We start from the raw sequence: 22,079 nt of genomic DNA, 5'->3' as shown, positions 1-22,079 counted from the left end.
TTACACTTACCCAGTTTCCTTTAAGGAAGCTCTGAACACTTGATATGGAATTCCCACCAGGCAGCAACCAGTAAGAGTTTTCAAAGTATCTACAGAGTTGTTCTAGTGTTGTCACTTTTCCTTTGCTTTCTCCCCCCCGCCCCCTCCAGTACCCTTACCCATCTTGCTCACACTGGGTTTCTATGTAGCTGCTGTTTTCCTAATGATGAAACTGAAGAACAGTTTTTCATCCATAAAATGTTTTCATAAGTTGGATGATTTGTATAACATGTACAAAGCAAGTCAGTAGAAAAATAAAACTACAGCCTTACAGGTTAACAGTGGCTTCCAACTTTATTTTCCTCTGATACTTTGAATCATTCATTCATATTGATAAAATGTTATCTGATTTTTCTTGCCCGTGATGATTAGCCCATATTAAATAAAATATATTTTTATACATTTGTTTTCTAATTGCCTTGTTTTATTGTATTTGTATATTGCTGTGGTTAAAACAAAACAGATCAAGAACAACTGTAATCCACTGGCTGACCTATGGACAAACAGGTCAAGTGACAAGTAATCCATGGACTGTCTTCCCTTAAGATTCCTGAGTTAGTGGATGTGAAAAATAAGAGCAGAAAAAGAAAAGAGGTCTACCAATGACAGCTTTTTCACTGAAGTATCTAACTGCTTTCCTGCTATAGCTTTGTGCCTTATCCAAACTACCATCATCAGAAGACAGCATAAACCAAGAACTCTTTCTCACTCAGACATACACACACTCAACACTGATTCAGTTTGAAATGAGATCATAAGCTAATTTGTGATGATCCCCTCATCCTGAGATGGCAACATGCAGAAACAGAAACTCAGGGTTAAGCTAAGTCACACCACTTTCATAGATCTCTAGACATTGGTTCAATATGTTATGCACCAGTTTTTCTCTGTCGTTTTGCCACTACATTTTATCTATGGGATAATGAAAGGAGTTGTAATGAGATCGTTGCATCTCACTCCCACTTTCCCTAAGCACATCAAGCTGCATTTGAACAGTTTTTACATAACATTAAATGATGAAGTACTTGACAAAGTACAGCCTAGTTGATACAGCTGGTACAGCTGCTAGGTGATGAGCTGCGTATCCATCCCAGTAGCAATTTCTATTCCTCACATTGCTGACATACTTTTAATGAGGGTAGAAGTTTTATTTTCTTCTTTTGTGACTATGATGCTTGTCTTCATCTCTGAAATAAGATCAACCACACCATTATGTGAGACTTTAGCGCTCCAACAGATTGATGAAAAAGTGAACCAAATCTGTCCTCAAAATTTACCTTTTCCATGAATCCTACAACCCTTTAGACCTCATTCCCACCAAAATGAAGCACAGATACACTGCGGCATTTGATTGTTCTCATCTCTAGTTACCCTTTTGTCTGCCCACCCCAACTGTTAAAGTTTAGATTGTAAGATCTTTGAGACAGGAGTGTGTTTTTGTTGTTGCTAATCTTAACGGCCAAACTACATATTACACAGGAGCTCATCTTTAACTGAACTGCAGCTGTGGAACTTCCCAATAGCCATGTGGCAGATGGGTGAGTTTACAAATATTTCCCCTCCATGCTATTTTTAATGTCTCCTCCAACCACTGCAGATTGCTGTTTGCCCCTTGAGGGGAAGAGAATACATTTTTCTCCCATGGGGCAAACAGCAGACTTGAGTGGGGAAATTGTGAAATGTCTCCCAATACAACAATTCTCTGTGTCTCTGTCTCACACACACTTGCTACTAGGGATTTAATTATAGTCTTGAGTAACGTGCTGTTTTGGTCCTTATTTTACACAGCATTCTGTGTATCATGCAACATTACTAAGAATAAGCTCTTTGGTCCTGCGCCTCTTCATCTTCACCTGCCCTAGAAGACTGTTTAGGAAAAAAGCCTTGTTATAACAATTTAGTAGTCTTGACATTTTATATAACTGTTGTTTATAAAATGCATGGGTTTTTTTTTTAAAAAAAGGTCTGCCATGGTCTATCTGAAGTGATATAGTAGGTGTATTGGCCCCAGGCCTGTAACCAAGTCACCTGTAGTTTTAGAGGGGCCTAGAGATCTATAATGCTTGGCTTAGGTTCATTATTGGTGCAATTTCCTTGCTAGTGGGCCTCTAAGCATGTGAGATGAGTCAAAGGACAATAGCGCAGCCTCAGCACATTCCATGCTAACAAAGGCTAGTATCTTATCGGGGCCTAGGATGTGCCTAAGAAGCGCAGTTATATTTATGCCGAGTTACAGGTGGTTGTGCTGGGAAAGTTCTGATTGTTTTCCTTCTGAACAAGCACCGTTAGTCTATGCTGGGAATGAATGCTAATTAATGCTTGCTGCTGTCATGCTGCCTCACTGCTGACATGTATGGTATAAATTGTACCCCTTGGCTCTGGGTTCAGAGAAGCTGTCTGATCCAACCATTGGGTAACCCTGTGTGCTGTAAGTATTCCTTGTAAGCAAACCTGGGTCTGGCTTATCATTATCTCGGCACCTCCAAACCTTAGCAGCCCACGGCCAGGGCATAGACTAGGTCACAGAAGGGGCTTCTAAGAGCTAATGAAGAACCCATTTCTGAAATTCTACAACTAAACTTAAGTCTTAGTCCTGGAGTAAAAACTGCCAATTCCTGTTGAAATCAGATTCAGTCACTCTGATTTTATAAAATCTTAACTCACTTTAGTTTTGCTTATGTTCACACACTTGGGTGTTTATAGTCAGGTTAAAGCATTGCTGTAAAACTGTAGTTAGTCTATGGAAGATTTCTTATCTATTTTATAGCTTTGGAGTCATTCCCTAGCCTGTGCTGCTTCATAATCCATGCATGCTCCTATAATAAAAGGGTTTCAGTAAAAAAGCATTGGCATCAGATGCTAATGAAGGCAACGGTACAATAAATCCATTTAACACTACAATAGCTACTTTAGCTTAACATTTTTGTCAACATAGGGAACTGTTGACCATTCTAGAATTTATTTTTAATGATTTTTATGTCAAGAAGTCTTTAGTTGAAGGAAAATATGCCTGAATTATCAGGCGTCTATGACACCCCAAAGGATCTAACCTTGCGGATCATTACAGAGCCCAGTACTATACCTGTATAGTTGTACCTCTGTAGAATCGAGCATTATTGTTTATAGAACACCATGTTGGGTTTTTTTACATTAAGTTGGCTATGGTTAATTAAATCTTTAAAAAATTATGGTCTAAATAGAGTCTGACCCCAGTATCACATTAGTAGTACTTTTAGCATGATTAGAAAGGCTAAAACCAGAGCAACTGTGGGCGCAATCCTATGTTTGTTTGTGCAAAAACAAGGCCTACAACTCCAGCATTTCCCAGCCACATGACTGGCTGGGGAATGCTGGGAGTTGTAGGATTTTTTCCTGTCTAAACATGCATAATACTGAGTCTTGAATGAATGAAAAAACAGTAGCATATAAATTATTTTCTTTGGATTAGAACTGCTTCAGCAGCATACTATATTAATTCCTGACCAATTACTCCCTAGCATGTTCACTTGACCTCTTCATGGATCACTGCCTTGTTGTGGCGAAGGGGCTTGCGTAACTCAGTGAAGCCATAAGCTATGCCGTGCAGGGCCACCCAAGACGGACAGGTCATGGCAGAGAGTTCTGACAAAATGTGGTCCACTGGAGAAGGAAATGGCAACCCACTCCAGTATTCTTGCCAAGAAAACCCCATGGAACGTATCACAAGGCTAAAAGATATGATGCCGGAAGATGAGCCCCTCAGGTCGGAAGGTGTCCAATATGCTACTGGGGAAGAGCAGAGGGTATTTCCAAGTAGCGCCAGAAAGAGTGAAGTGGCTGGGCCAAAGCCGAAAGGACACTCAGCTGTGGATGTGTCTGGTGGTGAAAAGAAAATCCGATGCTGTAAAGAACAATATTGTTTAGGAACCTGGAATGTCAGATCAATGAATCAAGGTAAGCTGGAGGTGGTCAAACATGAGATGGCAAGATTGAACATCGACATCTTGGGAATCAGCGAACTCAAATGGACAGGCATGGGCGAATTTAATTCAGGTGACCATCATATCTACTATTGTGGGCAAAAATCCCTTAGAAGAAATGGAGTAGCACTCATAGTCAACAAAAGGGTGGGAAAAGCAGTACTGGGGTACAATTTTAAAAATGATAGAATGATCTCAGTACAAATCCAAGGCAAACCATTCAACATCATAGTAATTCAAGTCTATGCCCCAACCACTGATGCTGAAGAAGCTGAGGTTGATCGGTTCTATGAAGACCTACAACACCTTCTAGAACTAACACCAAACAAAGATGTCCTCTTCATCATAGGGGATTGGAATGCTAAAGTAGGAAGTGAAGAAATCACTGGGATAACAGGCAGGCATGGCCTTGGTGTACAAAATGAAGCAGGACAAAAGCTAATAGAGTTTTGCCAAGAGAACACGCTGGTCATAGCAAACACTCTTTTCCAACAGCACAAGAGGCGACTCTACACATGGACGTCACCAGATGGTCAATATCGAAATTAGATTGATTATGTCCTTTGCAGCCAAAGATGGAGAAGCTCCATACAGTCAGTAAAAACAAGACCTGGAGCTGACCGTGGCTCAGATCATGAGGTGCTTCCTGCAAAATTTCGGCTTAAATTGAAGAACGTCGGGAAAACCACTAAACCGTTCAGGTATGACCTAAATCATATCCCTGATGAATATACAGTGGAGGTGAGGAATAGATTTCAGGGATTAGACCTGATAGACAGAGTGCCTGAGGAACTATGGACGGAGGTCCGTAACATTGTTCAGGAGGCAGCAACGAAATCCATCCCAAAGAAAAAGAAATGCAAGAAAGCCAAGTGGTTGTCTGATGAGGCTTTACAAGTAGCTCACGAAAGAAGGGAAGCGAAAAGCAAGGGAGAAAGGGGAAGATATACCCAACTGAATGCAGAGTTCCAGAGAATAGCAAGGAGAGACAAGAAGGCCTTCTTAAATGAACAATGCAAAGAAATCGAGGAAAACAACAGAATGGGAAAGACTAGAGATCTCTTCAAGAAAATTGGAGATCTCAAGGGAACGTTTGGTGCAAAGACGGGCATGATAAAGGACAAAGAAGGCAGGGACCTAACAGAAGCAGATGAGATTAAGAAGAGGTGGCAAGAATACACAGAAGAACTATACAGGAAAGATCTGAATGTCCCTGATAGCCATGATATTGCGGTCACTGAACGTGAGCCGGACATCCTAGAGAGTGAAGTCAAGTGGGCCTTAGGAAGCATTAGTAACAACAAAGCTAGCGGAGATGACAGTATTCCAGCCGAGCTATTTAAAATCCTAAAAGATGATACTGTTAAAGTGCTGCATTCAATATGCCAACAAATCTGGAACACTCAACAATGAAACTCAACATTAAAAAAACTAAAATCATGGCATCTGGCCCCATCACTTCCTGGCATATAGAAGGGGAAGAAATGGAAGCAGTGACAGATTTTACTTTCTTGGGCTCCAAGATCACCGCAGACGGTGACTGTAGCCCTGAAATTAAAAGACGCTTGCTCCTTGGGAGGAAAGCTATGGCCAACCTAGACAGCATAGTAAGAAGCAGAGACATCACCTTGCCGACAAAGGTCCGTCTAATCAAAGCTATGGTTTTCCCAGTAGTAATGTATGGCTGTGAGAGCTGGACTATAAGGAATGCTGAGCGCCGAAGAATTGATGCTTTCGAACTGTGGTGCTGGAGAAGACTCTTACGAGTCCCCTGGACTGCAAGGAGGTCAAATCAGTCCATCCTAAAGGAAATCAACCCTGAGTGCTCATTGGAAGGACAGATAATGAAGCTGAAGCTCCAATATTTTGGCCACCTAATGCGAAGAGAAAACTCTCTGGAAAAGACCCTGATGCTGGGAAAGACTGAAGGCAAAAGGAGAAGGGGACGGCAGAGGATGAGATGGCTAGATAGCATCACAGATGCAATGAATATGAACTTGAGCATGCTCCGGGAGAGAGCGCAGGACAGGAAGGCCTGGCGTGCTATGGTCCATGGGGTCACGAAGAGTCGGACACGACTGAACAAGAACAACAATGTTCACTTGAGCCTTTATCAAAAGTTTCTGACCATACCTATTCAGCATGGTAGAACAAAAGCCATAATCATTCAGCAAAAGTCACGAGACCAATGAGGTTACTTGCCTCTCCCTTTTCCTTCGGGAATCCCTTTCTCGACTTCTTTTTCGTTTGCCTGGACTTCTGCTGGTATTTCTCCTATGTCTAGAATGATCAACATCCTTTGAACTTCCACAAGACTGTCTTGAGTCAGCTGATGCAGACCTCCGCTCTTCCTTTCTAAAAAAAGGGAGTAATTGCTTTAATGCGGAGATCGCTCTACAAAGGGAAAATAACCAGTTAAGACTATTTTTGTATGGTCACCAAACTAGTAATTAATAAAGAATCTTGAGAAGAGTCAAAGGCATTCTTGACTTCATGGAGTATTTGACCTCAGCCAAATACGTACAAAAATAATCCATTTCTTAAAGATCATAGTCTTCCCAAGGTGGCTTACAGAATAGAAACAATACAAAACAATGACTAACATTCCAACTCTAAACAGCACAACAATGGAGAGCTCAGCCACTTTTTTTTTTTTAAAGCAATTCAGTAAGTTCACAAAAAGAGACAGGCATTGGGTAGAGATAGAAGTGTGTTTGTCACTAGAGACGGCACATGCACTGTATAATAGGTTGGGGGGGGGAAATGTAATCAGGATCTACTCATAGATCTGAGTGATCTGAAGCGTATCAGCCATGCTTTTCAATTTCCAGTAGTTTAACAACTGGATCAACAAAATGACCCCATAGCAAAATGTGCTGAAAGATCATGAGCTCCATTCAGTCCTGGTACTTAAAACAAATTCCTGGGCTCAGAATTCTTTAATTCTGGGAGTATGGCTTTGCAGCAGTTTCAGGTTGGTGGACTTCAGGGTTTTACTAAAAAGCAAAAGTAGATTCTGAAAGCTTGAAGTCTGCGCTCCCCTACAGTAGGTGGCCACAACACACAACCATATTCTACACAGCACTTGCTACAGCTCTGTCTGGAGTTTACAGAACAATGAAACTGTCATGCAACTTTTATGGCACTGCGAATTCACAAGGGACTGGTGTTCCTGCAAAAAGGGAATATTTTGTAGTGGCAATTCTTACTTTCCTGAAGACTTTACTGAAAAAGAAGATTTTTCATCATCACAAGCTTCTGAGTTCCTGTTCTCCTCCTGCCAATGAGTGCTGAGTTCTTCCATGTGCACCCCAATTACATCTCTGATTACCTGGGCAGAGATTGCAGATATTGAAATTGGACAAAATGTGAAAGCTCAGCTGGACAGGACAGCATGCTAGACAATAAATCAGATGACAGATCGAGACACTTTCTTAAAAGGCATACCACAGATTTACTTGTATGTCCTTCACAGTATGAGGATCTCCTACATGTATCCTTGTTCATATAATTCATTTTAACTGCATCCCTTCCAAGCACCCTTTCCTCCCTTCCCCGCTGTCTCCTTTTATCTGGTGATAGGCATGTTAAAGTTGTTATAAAGCTCTAAAATGTATTAAATAGAAAGTATATAAAAACACATACCATAAAGTTTGCTTAGCCTAAAATTTTGGCTATACTATAAATTGCCCTAGGGAAAACTATTAAAAGATCTAAGTTAAGTCATGACAACCAGAAAAAAGCAAAAACAAAACTCCACCACATGAACAGCAAAACATTAAAACAGCCATGCAAACAAGGCTAGCATCCCTGTTTGAGGGATGGCCACTCAGCCCCTATGATAGTTGTTCATTCTGCTTTCCTCCTGCTCTCATGGGCTAATCCCAGGTGCCTATTCTCACTTGGGACCTGTAGCATGGAAAGAGCTGCACAGACCACTGTGCTATATTAAACCCAAGTGTGCTGGGGTAGTTATTGTCACTTAAGGGCCACTGGCTCTTTAAGAATAAATGGGAGAACACATCACCTGTACAGCCTGTAACACACAAATACAGCAGTTGTGTGCACACAGCTATACCCTCACATCACTGATGGGAGCAGTCTGCCTTTCAGGTGCTGGCTCTAAGAGGAGCCACAGGTTGATCCAAGTGAGCAGGCAAGTAGCAAACTGCAGCACTTTCTCCTAAAATACGTTAAATATTAATGTACAATACTTCTTGAAAGACAGAAGAAGAGTTCAAATACTCCTGCCAATCTAAGTGATTTAATACATGGGAGTTATGTGAATAAAGTAGCATCTTAAGCCCTGCAAGAATGTCTCTCAAGCTATTCAGGACTCACCTCTGTGTAGGATTTCTTTGTTATGTGAACATTCTTAGCTCTGTAGGACTGCCGTCGCCTTTTATAATCCCGCATCTCTGCGAGAATTTCAAGATGGGACTTTGGTCCTTTCTGACCATCATCTAAATGGCAAAATATTACATTAGAAACACATTTTTACTTCATATACTAAAATACAAGCAACTAATAATATCACTGCTCAAGATCAGCATATGGTTGCAGCCTCAACTGCATAATTACACCAGGATGGATCATTCACAGTAGGGCACACAGCAGAGTGCTGTGATTGCTGCATTTGCAATATCTTCTCAGCAATGGAGCTAAGCCTGGTTCCCTGGAAGCAATTCTTACTTGCTGCAGGCGACTAGACGAGTGCCTAATTGCAATGACTACTGGCTGCAATCCAGCCCAGAACAACACATGCTCAGGTCACAACAGTTATAATAGGCCTTAAAACATGTGTGAATGAAGGCTGCAGGGCACACAGCAGAGTGCTGTGATTGCAGCATTTGCAATATCTTCTCAGCAATGGAGCTAAGCCTGGTTCCCTGGAAGCAATTCTTACTTGCTGCAGACGACTAGACGAGTGCCTAATTGCAATGACTACTGGCTGCAATCCAGCCCAGAACAACACATGCTCAGGTCACAACAGTTTTAATAGGACTTAAAACATGTGTGAATGAAGGCTGCAGCCATTTGCTGGGTTTACATTATCATTAATCCAGGAGCCATCTTGTAGAAGACAGATTTGGGGCAGGGGGAGAACCTAATTCAAGAGAAAAGAATAAGGATGCCTCAGCAAGTTTTTGCCAAATCCCACTTCACATGTTTTGTGATTTTCTGATATCACATAAAGCACAGCTGTAACATTTCCCCCCAGACCTTGGTTGACTTTTGCTGCCAAATCTACAAAGAGATCACTGTCATTTTCCATCAGCTGGGATCTTGACCTCTGGTTCTTTGTTTCTGCAAGGACGTAATCATAAATCGCAAGGCGGTCAGCTTGGGTCAGATCACAGATGTAACGCTTGTGGTTTTGTGGAACTTCAACAGGCAGAGAGGAAAAAGCACCTAGAGTGTGCAGACAAGTTGATTCCATTATTACAATCAAAATAAACAAGTGCTCTGAGCCAGGGGGCATAAGAGACATACATAACTTTTGGAAATTCAACTTCCCAGTCTATGAGCAAAAGCTCAAAGCATACTAGAAGATGTTAAAGAAGTGTGAGGTGGGACGAAGGGTGGTGCAGTATGGCCACAGGGCAAGTTAGGTTTGTGCCAGTACAACCCCACTTTCTATCCCACCCTCACCATTCAACGCAGACTGATGCCAGGGCCACTTTGGATGCCTTAGCTCATGGGTTTCACCCAGAGTCTGACTTATAACTGTACTTACGATAGGAAGGACATTTTCTACCAGGTCAAACTGACAGTGACTGAGGGAAGAGGCACTGCTAACATTTCCCTGCAGAAGGTGGCTTTGCTTGATTGTCTGAGGCCTCTCATCTCTTTAACATCTTCCTGTAGTGCACCCAGTCTGGTCAGAGCTAAAAGTTATACTGGCAGACATGTGGTCCCAACTTTGCATTTGCTAATGGGAATGTGGAGGGGAAAGAGTTCCAAAAGAGGACCAGTAGGATGGAGGGACAATTAACCACTCCCATGCATTCCTCTCTCCTGCAAATCCCCCTCTCCACAGGCATGTTTGTCCACAGCCAGACTCACTTTCAGATTTGGAGCCGGGGGTGGGGGCGATGATGACAGTTTAGAACTGCTGAAGAAATGGGAGGGGAAAACTGGCAGGCTGGAGAAGGGTGCACTATCATAACAATACAATCACAGGATTACATTTCCCTTGTTCCGCCCACTGATTCTGGCATACTGTGATCTGGACTGCATAGGTTAATCTCGAGGGTGAGGTGGGGGTGTGCTGGCTCATGGCAGAGATTGCACTAGCTGAACTTCTGGTCTCTCACAAGTATAATTGTAGCATAATTTTAAGCAAGATCACTTGCTTAAAAAATTCTCAGTATACTCCACTACACTTGTCCCACAGGAGACTACAGCATCTGGCTAATTCCTGCTTTTTTACTTGGGTACCTGTGATGTTACATGTCCGTACATAATGAGTTTGCGGTTATGGTTATGTATTCCTGTTATACAGTCACGGCCAGAAATATTGGAACAAGGATAACTGTTTTGGCAGTTGGCCTCCGTACACCACCACATTGAAGTTGAAAGGAAACACACCCAGATGGGAACAAAGTCAGGACAGGTCCTTCCTGAATGGTTAGTGCCCCACTTTTGTCAAACCCCTTGAATTACAGCTGAAAGTCCTGACTTCGCTCCCATCTGGGTGTGTTTCCTTTCAACTTCAATGTGGTGGTGTACGGAGGCCAACTGCCAAAACAGTTATCCTTGTTCCAGTATTTCTGGCCCTGACTGTATCTCTGTGTCTTATGGTGAGTCTTTCTAGGGTGAGAGTAAGATGAGTGGCTGGGAGAATGGTGGATTTGCATGTGTGTGATGACTGGCTGAGTGAGAGCAGGGGGGAAGTGTGTGTGCTATGTAATCAGAGTGCTGTGCTTAAGTTAGATAGATAGGATAAGATGGGGAATTGATGGGATAGAGTTTAGATCACAGTTAGAGATAGTTTGATTGCTTGAAGCTTGATTGATTGAGAGTGTGATCTGGAGTATCGTGTATGAAAGAACATACATTAATAGAACCATTAATGGTTACTTATTTACTATTCACCCCTTCATGGATCGCTGCCTTGTGGTGGCGAAGGGGCTTGCGTAACTCAGTGAAGCCATAAGCTATGCCGTGCAGGGCCACCCAAAACGGACAGGTCACGGCAGAGAGTTCTGACAAAATGTGGTCCACTGGAGAAGGAAATGGCAACCCACTCCAGTATTCTTGCCAAGAAAACCCCATGGAACGTATCACAAGGCTAAAAGATATGACGTCGGAAGATGAGCCCCTCAGGTCGGAAGGTGTCCAATATACTACTGGGGAAGAGCAGAGGGTATTTCCAAGTAGCGCCAGAAAGAGTGAAGCGGCTGGGCCAAAGCCGAAAGGACACTCAGCTGTGGATGTGTCTGGTGGTGAAAAGAAAATCCGATGCTGTAAAGAACAATATTGTTTAGGAACCTGGAATGTCAGATCAATGAATCAAGGTAAGCTGGAGGTGGTCAAACATGAGATGGCAAGATTGAACATTGACATCTTGGGAATCAGCGAACTCAAATGGACAGGCATGGGCGAATTTAATTCAGGTGACCATCATATCTACTATTGTGGGCAAGAATCCCTTAGAAGAAATGGAGTAGCACTCATAGTCAACAAAAGGGTGGGAAAAGCAGTTCTGGGGTACAATCTTAAAAACGATAGAATGATCTCAGTACGAATCCAAGGCAAACCATTCAACATCACAGTAATTCAAGTCTATGCCCCAACCACTGATGCCGAAGAAGCTGAGGTTGATCGGTTCTATGAAGACCTACAACACCTTCTAGAACTAACACCAAAAAAAGATGTCCTCTTCATCACAGGGGATTGGAATGCTAAAGCAGGAAGTCAAGAAATCACCGGGATAACAGGCAGGCATGGCCTTGGTGTACAAAATGAAGCAGGACAAAAGCTAATAGAGTTTTGCCAAGAGAACACGCTGATCATAGCAAACACTCTTTTCCAACAGCACAAGAAGCGACTCTACACATGGACATCACTAGATGGTCAATATCGAAATCAGATTGATTATGTCCTTTGCAGCCAAAGATGGAGAAGCTCTATACAGTCAGTAAAAACAAGACCTGGAGCTGACTGTGGCTCAGATCATGAGGTGCTTCTTGCAAAATTTCAGCTTAAATTGAAGAACGTAGGGAAAACCACTAAACCATTCCGGTATGACCTCAATCATATCCCTTATGAATATACAGTGGAGGTGAGGAATAGATTTCAGGGATTAGACCTGATAGACAGAGTGCCTGAGGAACTATGGATGGAGGTCTGTAACATTGTTCAGGAGGCAGCAACTCAATCCATCCCAAAGAAAAAGAAATGCAAGAAAGCCAAGTGGCTGTCTGATGAGGCTTTACAAGTAGCTGAGGAAAGAAGGGAAGTGAAAAGCAAGGGATAAAGGGGAAGATATATCCAAGTGAATGCAGAGTTCCAGAGAATAGCAAGGAGAGACAAGAAGGCCTTCTTAAATGAACAATGCAAAGAAATCGAGGAAAACAACAGAATGGGAAAGACTAGAGATCTCTTCAAGAAAATCGGAGATCTCAAGGGAACGTTTTGTGCAAAGACGGGCATGATAAAGGACAAAGAAGGCAGGGACCTAACAGAAGCAGATGAGATTAAGAAGAGGTGGCAAGAATACACAGAAGAACTATACAGAAAAGATCTGAATGTCCCTGATAGCCATGATATTGCGGTCACTGAACTTGAGCCGGACATCCTAGAGAGTGAAGTCAAGTGGGCCTTAGGAAGCATTAGTAACAACAAAGCTAGCGGAGATGACAGTATTCCAGCTGAGCTATTTAAAATCCTAAAAGATGATGCTGTTAAAGTGCTGCATTCAATATGCCAACAAATTTGGAACACTCAACAATGGCCGCAAGACTGGAAAAGGTCAGTTTACATTCCAATTCCAAAGAAGGGCAACACCAAAGAGTGATCAAACTACCGCACAATTGCGCTCATTTCACATGCCAGCAAGGTTATGCTCAAAATCCTACAAGCCAGGCTTCAAGCAGCATCTGAACTGAGAACTACCAGAAGTACAAGCTGGGTTTTGAAGAGGCAGAGGAACTAGAGATCAAATCACCAACGTTCGCTGGATCATGGAGAAAGCAAGAGAATTCCAGAAAAACGTCTATTTCTGCTTCATTGACTACGCTAAAGCCTTTGATTGTGTGGATCACAACAAACTGTGGCAAACTCTTAAAGAGATGGGAGTACCAGACCACCTTACCTGTCTCCTGAGAAACCTGTACGAGGGTCAAGAAGCAACAGTAAGAACCAGACATGGAACAACCGATTGGTTCAAAATTGGGAAAGGAATACAACAAGGCTGCATATTGTCGCCCTGCTTATTTAACTTATATGCAGAGTACATCATGAGAAATGCCGGGTTGGATGAATCACAGGTCGGAATTAAGATTGCTGGGAGAATTATCAACAACCTCCGATATGCAGACAATACCACCCTAATGGCAGAAAGCGAAGAGGATCTCAAGAGCCTCTTGTTGAGGGTGAAAGAGGAGAGTGCAAAAGCTGGTTTGAAACTCAACATTAAAAAAACGAAGATCATGGCATCTGGCCCCATCACTTCCTGGCATATAGAAGGGGAAGAAATGGAAGCAGTGACAGATTTTACTTTCTTGGGCTCCAAGTCAAATCAGTCAAATCCTAATCAAATCAGTCAATCCTAGAGGAAATAAACCCTGAGTGCTCATTGGAAGGACAGATACTGAAGCTGAAGCTCCAATATTTTGGCCACCTAATGCGAAGAGAAAACTCTCTGGAAAAGACCCTGATGCTGGGAAAGACTGAAGGCAAAAGGAGAAGGGGACAACAGAGGATGAGATGGCTAGATAGCATCACCGATGCAATGAATATGAACTTGAGCACACTCCGGGAGAGAGCGCAGGACAGGAAGGCCTGGCGTGCTATGGTCCATGGGGTCACAAAGAGTCGGACACAACTGAACGACTGAACAACAACAACAACAAAATTTACTATTCAACAAATTATTGCTGTAATTAATACAAGTTTATTTGTTTATACATATCCTACGCCTTCTGCTCTTGGCCAGGTAAAGAGGAAGATAATAAAGGAAACAATACAGGTGAAAATATAAACAGGTGTGCCCTCGTAGCTCGAGGACAGAGTAAAGGATTGGATTTTAAGGTCCTGGTGGCAGCATGACTGTGTGTGGGGAAGGTTCTTCCTGCTGGGGTGAAAAAGGCCTTAGAGAAGGGGAATCCCCACTGGGATTAGGTAGGAATGCCACAGTACCCTACTCTGGGCAACAGCTGATAACCTTGTTAAGGATATTGCGTATGGAGAATCCTCAATATTTGTGCAACAGTGAGTCACAGAAAACAAGTATGAGAAGCCAGTGATAGACAAGTACTATGGGATAACAGCTTACAGTTCTCTAGTTTTGCTGTGAAGTCCTAAGGAAACCTTGTGGTAGCTATTCCTTACAGATCTGATGCTATACTAAGTTGTGTTTTTTTTGTATATTTAAATCCTACTTTTCCTTCAAGGAGCTCAGAATCACCCTGAGAGGAAGCATTACAACAGACCAAGGATCTGATGCTGGATCCCCCATTCAAGTCAGACAACAGCTCTCAGAATTTTCCTCTAAGGTCCAGGCTTTCTTTTTCTTATCCAAACAGATAAGGTGGCTTCACTGAGCTGCAGTAGTGTAGATTAGATGACTTGCAGCTGGGTTTGAATCCCACCTCAGCCATGATCCCACTGGTTGGTTTTCAGCAAATCACATCCGCAGCTCCATTAGTAAAATAGGTGTTTTCATGACCCATTTCATATTTGCATGAGGATTAAAACAAATGCCTTTCAAAAGCACCCTATGAATGATTAGCAAAAATAATAATGCTGGATAGTTCACAGCTTGGCTCCACTGCCATGGTTAGGTTACATGCAAGCAAAAGGGAAGAATTAAAAAGGGAGAGACTGAGCCTCATTTTTAGAAAGTTTTGAGAGGAGATATACAAGGGGAAGTCAAGTGAGAGGAAGTTCTGTATAGGAACATTCTCCAGAATACAAAGCAGTGGGACTACATAGGAGCCAAGAAGGGGGGGGGGGCACTCCAGAATCTCTACAAACACAGCACAGTTTCCTTACCAGGAGAACACAGCAGCTTGTGACAACCTGGCTTAGCCTCCACTTACCTGGACAGTAACTTCCACACTCTTTAGCAGTGGCTTGTTTAATAATGTCAAACTGCAAATTCTTGTCTGCAGCAACATAAAAAAGCACAGCATAAGAGTATAATTTAAGCCCTCTTTGAAGTCTAAAGACAGATTATTTAACCTGTAATGCTTGAAATAGACAGACAAGGAGCACCTTTGGTAGAGAGGAAATGCTGGCTGTCATGGGGGATCTCTACACCAGCCTAAAATCCTGCATTTAAAATAGGGCTTTCTGCTTCCGATTTAAATACAGGATCACAACGACTCCCTTTTCCACATGCTTCCTTTTCCCCCAGCCCCTTCCCCCTCCTTCTCCCCATATCTGAGTCTTCCATTATCTTTCATTGATCTCGCTCCTCTTCTTGCCGCTTTTACTCTTTTCACGGAGGAAACTGAAGTGGTACACAATGGGGTAATTTGATAGCTCACTATCTGCGATCTATTTAAAAATGGGACAAAGGGCATTTAGTGCAGGAGACGCCTTGAATGATCACGGCGTCATGTAACAAGCCTGCAAACTTCCATGAAGGAGCAATCTCAATCGCAGGATAAAAGCTCAGTGTGAAGGAGCCCATGATTTTAACATCGATTAACATTCAGAGGCTGGAAATTTAAGAGATTTTTTTACATGCTGAACAATTTTAACAGACATCAAATGAATCCCAGTGTTCAGATTTTCTAGATACACGTGGACCTCTTTCCCTATGCTAATTGTTAATATTCCAGGCTCCTTGGACTGAACATTCATGAAATCAGTGGAGAGCAACATAACAGTCAAATTTGAAAGAGTCTAGTCCAGTGGTGGACACAATACGACTTTGGGTGCCACTGAATTTTTAAAACGATGACTTATAATGTTGACTACACAATATGCATCACCTTGGGTATCTTTATCTCTAATGAGTGCTCCTCTTGCTCAGTGGAGCAATCAATACAGTAGAAATATCTGATGCCTCAATATTTTATTTTATATTATCACACTCACCCATTTGAACTTTAGGAATCTTTGCTTTCTCGTAGAAAAAAGTAGAATCATACATTTCACTCTAGAAGACAAAAGATATCTACTAAAGAAGCCATTCAACCATAGTAGACCCATGTGACTATTACAGTCCTCCTAGTTTGTACACTTATTTATATGACTTAATATCATTTAAAGGTAGAGTAGATTTGAATCACTGCCAGTTAAATCATCAAGGAAAAAGTCCAATTTAAATAATTGTTTTAAAACAAGTTTCAATTACTAACTGGTTCCTATTACAATTAGAATATGTTAGTTTGCAACTACAGCCTTTGTACCATGTAGCAACATAACCCAAAACTTTCAGTTGTATTCCATATGCCTTTCTTGCACACAAGAGATACATCTGCTTAGACAAGAAACAGATTTCTGTTTGGTTTTCTCTGTACACTAGCAAGTATATAAAGAGTGCTTACTTACTTGATGACTCAGGCTGCAATCATATACACACTTATTTGGAAATAAGCCCCACTGAGCAAAGTGGAGCTTACTACTTCCAAGCCAAGTTGCACAGGATTAAGCTGTAAGTTTCCAGAAGTGAGAACTGGCAATTACTGGATAAAATAGTATCTCTTAGTGAGATGCAAAGTAGATGTTCATGTTGATAGATTGGAAGAGTCATAAATATTCATATACTGAGAATTTAAAAAATGGCAGTACTCAGGTAGGTAGAGGACATAACATAAGCGATAGAAGACCCTCAGATGGGTTTAATGGTTCATCCTAATGACATGCATCCTGGAGCTTGTACTTATTTGCTAGTACCTGGGTCCAGTAAAGACTACATTAAAACATAGTTATGCAATACAAGATTTATTTGTATCATCTATAATGCTTAACCTGAGAAGTTGGATATTCTTCCAAATGGGTTTGTTTTACGTAGCAAGCCAGCCTGTAACACAGTAGTTTTGATGGATGCGTAATTAAGTTCTACAACAATATAAATGCCGGCTGTATTACATTTAAATTTATTTTAAATCACATTTTGTGGAGCCACAGCAAATTAGAGGTGGGTTGTTGTTGTTTTGGAAAAAATAATCTGATTTGAATGTTTAAATATTGATTTTTTTTAAGCCTGTTTCAAAGAACATGGCTCAATTCAGAAGTTTCAAAAATATGAAGGAAGCCGCATTTGTTTTCAAGATAAATTAACATTTCCCTCCCACCTCCAGAATGTGAATAATCAAAAAAGGAAAGAAGACCATACAAGAACATTACCTCTTCCTCTTTAGAGTACTCTAGTTTCCTCAGCCTACAGGATACTATATGTTTCTCCAGGGAAGATTTAGGCATTTGGTGGTTAGCATCATAGGGACATGACACTTTCTCACACTGGAGAAAAAGAGCAAATGGCAAAACACAGTAGCAAGATCCTTTCAGAATACTGGACAAATCTGGTAGCAAAATGTGACCCCAAAAGGTGTCTTGTTGTCTCTCTCTTCCCCTCCTCTTCCTGCCAAAAGCTAGCAAATTAAGGGCACAATCCTATGTAGGTTTAAGACAGAAAAAAGTCCCACAACTCCCAGCATTCCCCAGCCAGCATAGCTGGCTGGAACATGCTGGGAGTTGTAGGCCTTTTTCTGTCTAAACCTGCACAGGATTGTGCCCTAAATCATCCATTAGGTCAAAGACAACAATCCTAAGGGCCTCCGGATGAGTAAGGGCGCAGTCCTATGCATGTTTAGACAGAGAAAAGGCCTACAACTCCCAGCATGCCCCAGCCAGGCCTTTTCTCTGTCTAAACATGCATAGGATTGCGCCCTAAAAGGATTATCCTTTCCTTCCCAAAGGTCACCCAGTCCCCAACCCAAACTTTTGGACCACAAGGCAGTCTCCTGTAGGCTTAACCACTGTCAATACAGTACAGTACGAGAAGGGTCCAGTAGAGAGTGAGCGAGGGACAAGGCAGCCAGGCAAGCTCCAACTAGGGTGACCAGATACAAAGGACAGCGAGAACACCTATACCTTTTCTCTTAAGAACAGGTAATAACTCGATTATTGTACAATCAGATAAATGAAAATGGCCTTACGTCATCCTGAAATGCGTGGCCCCGAAGAGGAGATTTTGGCAGGTCCGCAGCTTGTTACGCAAGGCTCAGGAAAAGCTGCAGCTGCTGAAATTCCCCCTTCCACGCAGAAGCACCGGAGGAGCACAGCCCCTCTTTGCACCCCTTCACGCTAGTGCCTACAGAGGAACCATGGAGGGTGAGGAGAGACCGATGACGAAAACTGCCCACCCAAGCTGGGGAACTTACGGGGTCGCCAAGCCACACAGCGAAGGAAAGAGGCCTCCGCGTCGCGGGGGTCTCTGCGCCAGCAGCCATGCTTACTAGGGGCAGCCTCGCTTCCACTTGAGCCATTCTCGGCGAAGTTCACGGCGAAGCGACGCCATCTTTAATCCTGGCAAAACGGCGCCCTCACTTTAACATCCTCCCCTCATCACTCACTGAGGTAGCGCAGTAATATAGCGAGCCCTAGTACAGAGGGCTCTGGGGGCGTCGCACACGTTCGTCTTCTTCACCAGCCACCACAACTCGCTCGAAGCAGTAGCTCTTTTCGCAGATTTCGAGTACCACACGCTGAAGCGAAATCTCGCGATACCTGCAGGCTCCCCTGAAGGGCCATCGGGGAAGTTGGGTGGGAATAGGACACGGCCACGAGAGCAGTATCTGCTGGCGGAACGGGGTACTGCAGGCGAGCCGAGCACGGCTGCAGCCCGTCTTCAGGCGGGTCGGTTCAGCGCCAAAGCTCACGAGCTTGTCAAAAATGTAAGACGGTAGGTCAGTGTTGTTTTTCTTTGTGGCTACTGGGATTTGAAACCGGCCCTTCACAGGAAAAGGCTCTACTTTTGACAAAGCAGTCAAATACCTACGGAGGTAAATGCATGTTTCCCCCCTCCCTGCATTACATTGCAGTTTCTTTAATCTAAAACACATAAAAGGCATTCTGGATAGTCAAAAATCTAAGTTTTTCTCCAGTTTCCTGAGGCAGGACAGAACCATCTTCATTAAGCCAAAGCTAATTTGCATACATTATTTTATTGCATACGTTCACAGTTAATTAAAATTTAGCCTTTTTCTTGTTAGATTAGATTTGGCTAAATAAAATTCAAGTAATGGATAGAAAGTGCATTTGCACACACACACACACACACACACCCCTATCTAATAATCTACATTCCTTAAGTTTAAACTAAACTTTCCTCAGCATTCATACAAGGCTCTTGCATACACTACCTACAGTTTCTAACTCTCAAAGCCCCTAGATTTTACTTGCTCACTTTTCTTAGAAATATGCATACTAAACTGTACTAAAAATACATCGGCTGAGGAGGTATTGGATTTTGTGAAAGCCCTGTTAGATTTCCGGAATGGCAGGTACCATGACATATATGTCTCAGATACGCAGGTGAAACGTTCTGCTGGCAGAGCTGTTTCATTGGCGAAAAGTATACCAGCCCAGGACTGGGCACAAGAACTTTCCTTCCCACTGACTTCAGCAGGATGAGAAAATGCAAAAATAGATGAAAAAATCATCAGTGACCTCCCCACCCACATTGCCACGAGATAGCATAGGGCTGCGTTTGCTAAACTAATTTGGCCATGGAACCTTTGGGGGCTTGAAATATATTGATGGAATGTATAAATACTGGTCCGGAGGGGAGTCTGTGTTAGAAGTACCCCCGGGGAAAGGGGGTCAGGGAAATTTTGGCGCGAAATAGATAATTTTGGCTTATTTTCATACCAAAACAAGTCTGCACGTAATCCTAATAAGTGTATCTGATCTTTTATTTGAGTTTTTTACAAGTTCATTTGGGGAGGAGGAATGTTTTATATTTTACAAAGAACAAAAAATAAAGAGGTCAGAATGAAGGAAATTAATTTAGAGCCTAGAGCCCTAAAAATTGATTTACAGAGCCTAGAGCTGTGCCTGACCCTTAACGATTAATTTACAAAGCCTAAAGCCCTAAAAATTAATGTACACAGCCAAAATTAATTGATAAACCGAGAGCTTGCATCCAAGTTGTAAAAGGGGGGGGGGGCTTTTCCACTATCTGGCTGGTGCTGTTGTCTGATAGGGGCCTAGAAGGATTCAAGTCAGCTGCCAGGCTTGCAGCCTGCCCCACTTCTCTCTCACACACAAAGAATTCAGATTTAAAAAAAAACAAAAAACATCCATGCCTTGGATGGTCCAACCTCATTTCCAGGTTAGACTACTGCAAAATGCTTTACATAGGGTTGCCTTTGAAAAGCATTCAGAATCTTCAACTATTGCAAAATGCTGCAGTTATGAGTGGTGACCAGGGCTCATTTTTCATAGGGTGTCACTTCAATATTGTACATCCTACACTGGTTCCCAGTCTATTTCCAGTCTCAATTCAAAATACTGGTCATAAGCATTAATGCCCTAAATGGGTTTGGACAAGATTTTAAAAAACCATATTTGCCCACTTGATTCTGCCCATCCATCTAGAACTTTGACAAGAGGCCCTGAATTGCATCCCATTGCCAGCAGAGGCACAGTTGGTGTGTATACGGACCAGGCTTGTCTTGGTTGTTCTGGCACCGACATGGTATGTGCGTATGGGTGGGATTAATGATCCAAGTCTGATATTAACTGATAGGAAATCAATAGCTAATCATACAATTATGTAACTGGAAATTAGCTGAAGAGCATCTCTTCTAATCCCTAAATTAAGACACCGTATAGAGCTAAAGTATAGCTTAGAAATACATTTGGATTTGGCAGTTTAATCTGTTGACGGCCATTTACTCTAATACATTGGTAGCCCAATGTTTAAGTATTTTAAATATATTCAGAGTCATCCATGCTTACATTAACTTTGAACCTTAAAGTGTTGAAAAACTGAAAGCAATCTATAGTATGTATGTAGTTTAAGAATATTAACCCTTCTGCCTGAAAAGTAATCAAGTATTATAATTGTTTCAGAATGAATTACTCACAAGGTGGTTCCTGTTCTTGTTTAATTTTATTACAGTAGCCAATATGAAATATATTGAGGATTTCTCGCTATTTCAACATAATGTTTTTAGTCTTCTAATTTCCCAAATGGGGATGTAGCAGATGCAGGCGAAGGCAGCTGGCGGATGGACAGACTCTACCAAGTCTGGACATGATACAACCACACCTGACAGGGAATTTGTTTCCTCAAAGCAAAGCAGTGATCTGCATAAGGGCTCCTGCTGGCAGCAATCCCAGTGCCGATAAGGTTCCAAGTGCTGAAGGGACTGAGTAGAAAAACAGGCTGGAGAACTCACTGTAAATATGATACAGTTTAGGTGGAAGTTCTGCACAGTTCCCATTGAAATGAATGGGAACTCTACAAGAATACTGTACAGTGAGACAGCAAACTGCCTAATAAAATTTGACAGCAGAAAGGAAGTTTTAAAAATGAGTTCAGAGAGGAGAAAACTAGAAGTTGAAAGGAAGCAATGATACACCACTCTAGGTCATATATTTATTTTTAAACAGCCCATTATTTCAGTTGTTAGACAAATTTATAGAGGATTATTAACAGTTGTTAGATATTGCTTGGATCCTAACTTCTCTGAGCAGAGAAGTTAGGATCCAAGCAATAGAAGTTAGGATCGAAGCATTCCTTTTCAGGAATGGGACTCTTCCTGCTGCAGGCCCCTTTAGGAAAAATTGTTCCTAACAGGTGAAGACACTCCAGAATAGCATGAGAATCAGCAAAAATCACAGACCGCTCCCCTGTCCCTGAAATTAGTGTGACTTACCTCCCAGTAAATG

General features: G+C 42.2%; 1 protein-coding gene across 3 annotated transcripts; it reads right to left on the bottom strand.

Annotated features, from left to right (window-relative positions):
• Positions 1-250: 250 nt before the first annotated feature.
• Positions 251-18,933, bottom strand: SNRNP48 (small nuclear ribonucleoprotein U11/U12 subunit 48). Of its 3 annotated transcripts, XM_084850600.1 has the most exons (10): positions 18,638-18,883; positions 18,338-18,492; positions 17,526-17,639; positions 16,272-16,332; positions 15,266-15,331; positions 9,222-9,410; positions 8,340-8,461; positions 7,208-7,329; positions 6,201-6,353; positions 251-1,226 (listed from the first exon to the last, which is right to left on the bottom strand). In XM_084850600.1, the coding sequence occupies exons 3-10, from the start codon at positions 17,598-17,600 to the stop codon at positions 1,187-1,189; spliced, it is 828 nt and encodes a 275-aa protein (XP_084706726.1). In that variant the 5' UTR covers positions 17,601-17,639; positions 18,338-18,492; positions 18,638-18,883; the 3' UTR covers positions 251-1,186. The 3 variants fall into 3 exon arrangements, with proteins under 3 accessions (XP_084706726.1, XP_084706725.1, XP_084706724.1); XM_084850599.1 differs by lacking the exon at positions 18,338-18,492 and having other exon boundaries at positions 18,638-18,933; XM_084850598.1 differs by lacking the exon at positions 18,338-18,492 and having other exon boundaries at positions 18,563-18,656.
• Positions 18,934-22,079: the final 3,146 nt, after the last annotated feature.

This window comes from Heloderma suspectum, chromosome 4 (assembly GCF_057233095.1).
Source record: "Heloderma suspectum isolate Gila_16-S chromosome 4, 16-S_ref, whole genome shotgun sequence".
NCBI lineage: Eukaryota > Metazoa > Chordata > Lepidosauria > Squamata > Helodermatidae > Heloderma > Heloderma suspectum.
Note: the sequence above shows the minus strand (reverse complement) of the source record. Positions and strands in the feature narration are given on the sequence as shown.

Coding starts and splice junctions, on each gene's coding strand:
- SNRNP48 (XM_084850598.1), bottom strand. CDS start 18,631: ATGGCTGCTGGCGCAGAGACCCCCGCGACGCGGAGGCCTCTTTCCTTC. Junction 15,332..16,271: donor GATTCCTAAAGTTCAAATGG/GTGAGTGTGATA, acceptor ATGTTGCTGCAG/ACAAGAATTTGCAGTTTGAC. Junction 1,227..6,200: donor TCCCGAAGGAAAAGGGAGAG/GCAAGTAACCTC, acceptor ATCTTATTTCAG/AGATGAAGACAAGCATCATA.